Source organism: Salminus brasiliensis, chromosome 9 (assembly GCF_030463535.1).
Source record: "Salminus brasiliensis chromosome 9, fSalBra1.hap2, whole genome shotgun sequence".
Lineage (NCBI taxonomy): Eukaryota > Metazoa > Chordata > Actinopteri > Characiformes > Bryconidae > Salminus > Salminus brasiliensis.
Window position 1 is genome coordinate 6,789,880 of NC_132886.1, and position 8,660 is coordinate 6,798,539.

General features: G+C 41.8%; 1 protein-coding gene across 1 annotated transcript in view; it reads right to left on the reverse strand.

Moving 5' to 3' along the window:
* The window catches only part of mylk4a (myosin light chain kinase family, member 4a), a 12,191-nt gene extending 3,870 nt beyond the window's left edge, over window positions 1–8,321 (reverse strand). The window contains exons 1-7 of the mRNA XM_072688714.1: window positions 7,794–8,321; window positions 4,875–5,012; window positions 4,436–4,532; window positions 3,659–4,013; window positions 2,830–3,092; window positions 1,695–1,800; window positions 535–628 (exon numbers count right to left, since the gene is read on the reverse strand). Of these exons, the coding sequence (XP_072544815.1) occupies window positions 535–628; window positions 1,695–1,800; window positions 2,830–3,092; window positions 3,659–4,013; window positions 4,436–4,532; window positions 4,875–5,012; window positions 7,794–8,321 (1,581 nt within the window). The remainder of the gene's footprint in view (window positions 1–534; window positions 629–1,694; window positions 1,801–2,829; window positions 3,093–3,658; window positions 4,014–4,435; window positions 4,533–4,874; window positions 5,013–7,793) is intronic.
* Window positions 8,322–8,660: the final 339 nt, after the last annotated feature.

Sequence of the window (8,660 nt, forward strand, 5' to 3'; positions counted from 1 at the left end):
CACAAGATGGTTAGTTTCTGTTAAATTCTGGTTAGGCTTGACAGGGCTGGGTTGCTGATCACAGGGTTGTGGGTTCGATACCCACATCTGCCAAACTGCCACTGTGTGACCCTTGAGCAAGGCCATTAATTTGCTCTGCTCCGTGCCGTAGTATTGCTGCCCCTGTACAAAGGAATCTTAAATTGCTGGGTTGCTGATCACAGATACCTGGGTTCACTAACATGAGCAAGGCCTTTAACCCTTTCTATTCCAAAGGTGCCAAAATATGGCTGACCCTGAGCTCTGACCCCTAGGTTGTGATCTGCGAAGGAAGTAGAATGATATTTAAGGGCACTTAAACTTAATGTCTACCAAGGAATAGGTTCAGTTTTCTTCTGATCATTTACATTAAGCCTCAGTTTAATCCTGCTCTCAGAATGACCTTGTTTCTCTTCAATTTTTGTATGTTATTCAAAAGCCATTGTTTGGAAATCCCCAGTCTTTGAGCCATAACTATCATGCATTTGATTGCAATCATTTGGATGTCATCCGTACCTTTTCTTTCTCAGCCCGTGCTTTGATGATCTTTGCTGCCAGAGTGAGTCCAGAGGAGTTTTCAATACACTTGTGTACCTGACCAAAACGGCCCCTGTGAGCCAAAAATGAAAAAGGAACATTGGAAAAACAAAAAGAAGAAAAGTTAAAATTGCCTGAAAAATAAAGACAAATTTACATGATGAAATCTGACTCATTGGCTAGAAACCTTCCAAAAAGATGGAAGAACACACAATATCCCAGTCTTTCTCATAAGCACCAGCAATTTCTTTGTATTATTTCAAGATCATTACTTTTAGTTTATTATTTATATTATTGTTGCTGTCAATTGTACTAGAGGAGAAAAAAAACATCTTAACTTTCAATAAGTCAATGTCAAAATATTTGATTCCAAGGCCTTTTGGAGCATTTCTATTGCTCCATTCATCATGAAATTCCGATATAATGTCAAGAATAACAATTCAAATGATGCCCAAATGTGAAAATGGAGATACAAGGTTACAAGGTTTATCCGGTTATAAAGTAGAATTTAGCAGGTCTGGCTGTGTTTAAGCCTGGCTGTCTTCAACCAACTGAATCTCTGTATCCATCCAAAGTATAGAACAGTAATAATTCATTTGTTGCTGGATTAACTCGGGGGACAATTAACACAATGTAAAGAACAACTGCCAGATTCGCATTATGTCAAAAAGTGAAAAATGGCAAACTCTGAGATACAGGGTTTTTGCGTGTTGCTGACGACATACTGAAAAGGACGTTGCTTATCATTTTAAAGCAATGCGAAGGCGTCTGAGAACTCATACAGTGCTGCGGCTGTAGTATTTTTCCAAACTATTCCATTAACAGCAAGTAGGGGCGCCTCTTTGAAGTAGTAGATTAACACTTAGTGATTAGCTCCCAGCTGGCTTGGAGGTCCTGTTTCACATACCCAGAAAGCCTAGAGTAAAAATAACTGCCCCTGACTCTGTAGCTATGAATCGTGGTAGAGGAGAGTGGGTCTCGGCAGTGGGAGGAGGTTATGCAACGGCTCTCCACCGGGATTAGAAGACTTTACGGTCTGCTGTGACACCGCCTCTCCACTTCATTTCATACATTCTGTTCTTTGGTTTCAAAGGTAAAAAAGAAAGATTAGAAAGGAGAAGAACATTAACTGGACGTACCCTCCGAGGACCTCCTGCCGGTTGATGGTGTAGAAGTTGTTGATTTGGTTGGGTTTGGCTGACACCACACGATGGTTGAAGGGAGCTGGTGGTGGTGGGGTGCAGTCTGTAGAATACAGCAGAAGAAATATATAGAGGTTTTATATATATATATATATATATATATATATATATATATATATATATATATATATATATATATATATGGTTATGGTATTGTTTATGGTTTTACTATTTATAGGTAATGTGTTTTAGGGAAATTAACATTTGTGTTGAATTTCATAAACCATTGGCATTTCCCCTAAATTCCAAATAAAAATATTTACTATTTAGAGCATTTATTTATTTGCAGAAATGACAACTGCTCAAAAACAACCGCTCAAATAATGCAGAGAAATTATTATAATAATTACAATGTAAAGATGTTATTATTCAGATTTAAACACAGTGCTAATATCTGAACTCTGAGAGCATTCAGAAATCACTATGGTGAAATAACCTCGACTGCCAATCACAGCTCTCATGTCTTGGCCGGCTCTCCACTAGTCTTTCACATTGCTGTTGGGACTTTATGCCATTCATAGTCTGCAAATTCAGCTAACTCAGCTTTGTTTGATGAAATGCCTGGAATTAAATGTCTGCCAGACACATAGAGATGCTAATTTAAGAGTTTCAAGTAGGCCTAAGTTGTAGGTTGAACGGAGAGGAGGTGATTTGGTCATATGGACCATATACATTAGCATACTGTAGCTGCAGTACCCTCACACATACACATGCAACTTAGGCCTGTGTGTCTCCAGTGTTCCAGTCTTCTTTTGTTTTTTTAATAGGGTGAAAATAGCATTGGGATCGAATGTTTTTATGATGGTGATAAGCACACATTCAACCATGTGTTCAAACATTTGACTGGTACTGTGTATATATAATTTAAGCAGATACAGTAGTAACCCTATATTTATTGACACTAACTCAATTAAGCACCTAAAGCTCTGTGATTTCTTCTGATCAGAGCAGATGCAGAAGTAAACATGCATGCTGGATGGTCCACCTCAGCCACGCAACCCTTTTTTGTGACACCGCAATTGCTCCTATTGTGTTCACTGTTCGCTTCTCCACACATATCACGAGCGCTCACCAATGAAGAACTGCTCGCACTCTGACTCATCTGGTGTTTCCTCCTCCTGCTGCTGCTGCTTCACTTTGCTGAAATCTAAGTGGATCTCCACCCCGTCTGCTTTGAAGATTCCACATAGATCTTCAGGCACCTCTGCTTGGTTTTCCTCCTTATCCTCGCCTTCCTCCACCCTGCTCTTCTTGTGGTCCTCTAGCTCAAGGTCTTCCTCTGTCACACGCCGCTTACTGCTAGTGGTTGTCTCGTCCACTTGTTCTGATTCACACCTGAAAGGTTTACAGTGGAGAACTCCTTTAACCAAATAGTTCACATGGGCCAGTTAGCGGTTGACTGGTTTTTCGCTGATCAATATTTAGGCCAAGGAACACAAGATTGAAGAGTGTGGACATCATCATAGTCGTAAGAACCACTAAGAACTGTTTGTAGTTCCCTACATGAGGCCTTTCAATGGACGGTTCTGTAGAAGAACATTTCTGTCCATGAGTGTGATTCAAAAACTCCATATAATTTCAAGGTTCTAGAAAGAACCTTGCTAAATTACATAAGTGAGGTTTCTTCAGAACCTTAAGAGGTCCTTCACAGTCACAAATCTCTCCTTCTAATGTACCTCTTAAGGAAACCAAAAGTGGGTCTACTATGGCTTTGCAAGGAACCAGAATGGGGAACTGTAATAATTTACCAACTGTTGGTCAAAAATATGCTCATAGGAAGAACCTTCAGACCCACCAGACTGTCTGGTTTGATCCAGACAGTCCTGCTGTATGAACTGAGAGTGGAGTGGTATCTAAGATAATGTGGTAAAAGGTCCTCAGAAGAAGGTTAACCCACATACCTCTGGACTGTGTTCTCAGCCTCCACATTGGGTACACTGGTAGATTCCTCCTCCTTCCTCTCTTCCTCAAGCACCTCTGTGATGTCCTCCACCTTTTCTTTAACCACCTCCTCAGGTTCATTCTCCACCTTCACCGCTTCCTCCACCACCTCTTTCGGGTCCACTCCGGCCTCCTGCTCCTCCTCTGAGAGCTCCTCTTGCTCAGCTATTGGAGCCTTGGGTTCTTCCAGGATGATGTCCGGAAGAGGCTCCTCGACCTCCAGCCCCACGGACGCAGTGGAACGCTCAGCATTTTCTCTGTTCAGCTTCTGAACCTCTTCTAACAGCAGGGTCTGCTTCTTCAGAGAGGTGATGTCTAATGAGTAGGAAACAGCAAGATAGAAGCGTGTGATTTATTAATGATTTACTGATTTATTATATTTCAAAGGAAATGTTGGGGACAAGGCCATGCAGGGACCATCCAGCCGACATGCTCCTGTGGGGCTCACATGGGTGGAACATGGGCTAGGTGGGTTCCAGGTGGGCATGAGCTCTGAATGGGTGCATTTGTTGTTACTGGGACCAGCTAGGCCTCCCAAATGGGCCCCATTGTTACAACCCATCCTGATTCCATCATTTGAGCTTGGTAGGCATCCATATGTGGGGCCAACATGGAACCCAAGGACAAAAAAAAAAACAATGAGTTACCCATACAGGCCCAGATGGGCATGTTATCTGGACAGTGGCATACTCCAACCACTGACCCACCATTAATCAAGCACCAAGGTCCTTTCTCACCGGTGGTATCTGGTGGCTTCTTCTTCTTCTGTGCCTTCAAGCCCTTTAGGCTTAGACGAGACTTCTCCTTTCCATCTTTAAGCTTGTGATCCTTCAGCTTCAGTATTGGAGGACGAACGAAAACAGGGAAAATGAAGTGAGTGGAGTTGAGAAGAATAAACTAGGCAAAACGTAATCCTTTACTTATACTATGCATGTCCAACCAGTATAGAATGGATGGTACTGGGCATCTACTGCTTGTATCTAAGGAGCTCCTAAACAACACACTCCTATTTAGCTAAATTAAATGATACTATGACAATTATGACTTCTTAAAGGAATACTTCACAGTGCAACAAATGAAAATCTACCATAGAGCAGTTCTCATAGCATATTCTGCCATAACCTACTGGTTTTAGTCACTATTAGCATTAATTGTTGACATGACAGATGGACGTACAAAGCTGAAGGGTTTCTTTGAGGAAAGGAAATGCTTTGGTCCATGAAGTTTTAAGGTGTGAGTAGACTCCAGGCTGATGGGTTCACATGCCAGGGTTAACTCTTCTGTCCCTTTAATGGATTTAATAGAGGTGGTTTTCTGTTGCAGACACAACACGGATGCAAGAATCAAGAAGACAGATGATGAGGAAATGAGCAAAAGAGCTCATGGCACAAACATGCAGTTTACAACAGTGAACAAATGAACATACAGTTGAAATGGATGGGGCAGTAATGGATGAATGATAAATGACCACATTAGCAGACGTTCAAATGATGTTATGATGTTGAGGTTAGAATGAATGAAAATGTACAAGGATGTAGAATAAGCAGAATTAGTGATTTAGACTCAGGTTAATGAGGCTGTCCATGTTAAAACATCTTCTGGAGCAAACTATAGGAGGTACTGAATAGGTACCTAGGTTGTTCTTTAGGTCTCACACCACAGCTTGTGGCATGCTATTGTTAGACCTGGAATGGCATACCATTTCAGACATGTGAGACTTTTGACACTGACTAACCATAAGAATAACAAAGGTCCTTTAGTGACCCCACCAAGTCCTAAATTAACCTATAGCCAGGATATCCAGGGCCATCCACAACAAGGCCTTGGCCTTTATTCACAAAATCTCTTAAGGGGATGAGTGGGATGAGTTTTTGTTACAATTCAAAACACATGTGAACTAAATTAGCATTCCTAAATCTAGACTATGGCTTTAGTAATGAAAATAATGAAAATATGTATATAATACTTGCTAGAGATCTGGTATTTAAGAGGAATCTAAAAAATAGGAATATTTAGATTTAAGAACCAATGGTAGTCACCTTGGGAGTTCCAGGAAAATTGTTATCCACCATTAATAAAAAATGTCATTGGCGTTTGTCATTGGCACATTTCTTCATTCATCATATTCATCAAAATTCATATGGATCCATCAGGTTCAGGTGATGAATATGAGATTTCAAGAATTTTATCCCAACTTTCTAGCAAATGTTCTTCTTGCCGATGGGATCAACTTTGACATTTTCCATGAAAATTTTCCATGTATTTATTTCTTTATTTTTTTTTATTTTTAAGTCCAAAACTTTAAATCGATGTTTTAGAATGATACTTCACAGACTGGACCAAATTAAGCTCCAAAAATAAAAGCTTAATTCCAAATAAATGATAAATTAAGGACATTTTTTAAAATTCTGTGAACATGAAATTACATTCTTATTTATTTATTACTTGAAACAACCAAATTTGGAAATCTGACCCTAGACCAGCACTCCAACATTGCTAACAAGGCCATAAGGGGTGTATTTTACCCATTTTCGAAGCATGCGTGCTAATCTGGGAGCTATTTTAACAGTTCAAAGTTCCCAAGATATCTACTGTGTCTGAAGCGTGACGTTTCCCTACCGACAGATTGCATTTTAAATGACCAACAGACAGATGAAAGGAACGGGAGAATGGATGCCAGTAGTTGAGGGGCAGATATCTCACACCTCAGAAGGTGGGAGAGCTTTAAGTAAGTCTCTGACGTGAGCATTGACGGTAACATGCATTCCTAATCACTTGAATCACGCTCATCATTGTCACTCTAGTAGGGCATCAGGGCTCCATTTATGCAAGTGTTACATAGCTCCTACATCTCATGCTTCGCTCATGAGATTCCATGTATGGCATTGGAGTTCATCTGTGCTAATTGTATGAGCTATTGTATGGTTATTAAAGCAGTCTGACTTGAACATGTGAAGCTGTTTAAGGACGCTCTTAACCTGAGACCTGTACAGTTTAAAAGACCAGTGTTGTGGCTCCTATGGCATCTAATGTCTTTATGTCGGCTAGTCCCTGCACCTTGAAGGATTTACTGAGAGCCAAGTGAATATGAGCAAACAAGGTCTCAGACATCTAAAGCCCTCAACGACTGTTTAGAAGGAAGGTTGCTAAAACTGGAGCTAGTTTCCAACCAATGTCCAGCACAAGCACATCCATTACCTCTAGTAGCACCAAAAGGGGGAGCCAGAGGTAAAGTTCAGATATGTGGTTGCCCTTTCACAAGAAGAGCTTGCTAAGACACAATCCCAAGAATGAAACTTGGACAGTACATGACAGCTCTTCAGCTTGACTTTCATCTGCAAACAGATTCTTTAAAGATTTCAAGTTCCTTTAAGACTTTAATACTAGCCTGACCTGAATGTACATCCAATCAGGGGTGGGCAACGAGGGCCGGAGTCCTGCATAGTTTACTGCTCCTCCTGCTCTAATAGACCTACTAAACCTGCCAATTAACAGGTGAGTTGAATCAGGTGTGCTTGAGCAGGAAATGCACAAAACCGTGCAAGGATCCGGCCCTCCAGGACCAAAACTGCCCACCCATGCTTTAGAGCTGTGAACAAGCTTCAACCTTTTCATGCAGAAGCTAAATCTTCTGGAGTAGTTAAAGGTGCCAAAGAGCCACAGAGATGGGAATCTTTTTTTAAGACCAGCAAATCAAAAAAAAGGAGCTTTCACCAGTCCATACAAAGCAAGCCATGGCTCTCACACTTACACATTTCTGAACACTGTCCATCTGCAGTTTCCTGGGGCCCACTTTCTAAATTTAAACTTGCACACCAATGCAATGCCAATGGGGGGACCTCTTCACCTAGGGTCCCTGGGTAGTCAGTTTTTACCATTCTGCAAGCTGACTGCAAGTAAACCAGTCATCCAATGACTAATCAAGCACACACCTTTACAAATCTAGTCTTCAACAGACCCCCATCTAGCTCACAGGAAGTAGAGTACAGTCAATAGTACAGCAAGTTCTCAAGAGTTAGATTGGAGATGGTGCTCTGGAGTCCCTGTATAATCCCCAAGCTGTGCTGCTCTCCTGGTCCAACAGATTTGACTCACCTTGCCTTGCAGAGCTTCACCAGAGGCCTGTCTCTTAGCAGGTTGTTTGCCCTTGCTTTCCTTGTTCTTGAGCCCCAAGGCTGATGTTATTTTGCTCTTGCGTGTTGCTGGCCCCTTAAACATGAGTTCCATGACTTTGGAGGTCTTGACAGTTTCTCCAATGAAGCTGACAACCTGCTGGATGCTCAGCACCAGCCTTTCCATGCCCTCGAGCTTCTGGGTCTGCTGCTCTGAACGCTGGTTCACCTCCGTCATCATGCTGCTCATTTCTCGGCACATTTCCTTCATCTCGCCTCTGCCCTCTTGAGCTGGTCCTTCAGTCTGTGTTCTCGGAGGCAAATGGATCTCCTCCTTATCCAGTTTCAGAGTTTCCATGTCCCTCTCTATTCCATCGAGGTCCTGGGACATGCTGTCCAGACGGCTCAGGACCTTCTCCTGGATGTCTATGAGCGTATCAATTTTGCTGCTCAAACCCTCAATCCTGACCTGGATGAGGTCAATTCCGGGACTAGTTTCCACAGAAGTCATAGCGGCAGTAGGAACCAATGACAACCACAGCAAGAAGGCAGTCTAACGCCAGTCCGAGTCTAACGTCCTTAAAACTGACAGACAAGCGTCTTTGCACAGCGCAGCCAGTTTCGTCTTTGTAATAAAATACAATGTATCCAGTGCTAAGATATGAAAAAGGACCGACAATACCTCAGAAGACGAGCAGCCTCTTCTCTCAATAAAAAAAAAAAGCTCAAGCCACAAATCTGAAGTCCTACAATGACAAATGTGCCCTTCGTTCTCTCCACACTTCTCCAGCTCTTCCAGCTGGAGATAGCTTTAAGAATAGAATGAACCTGCCTCCCTAAATGTAACTGT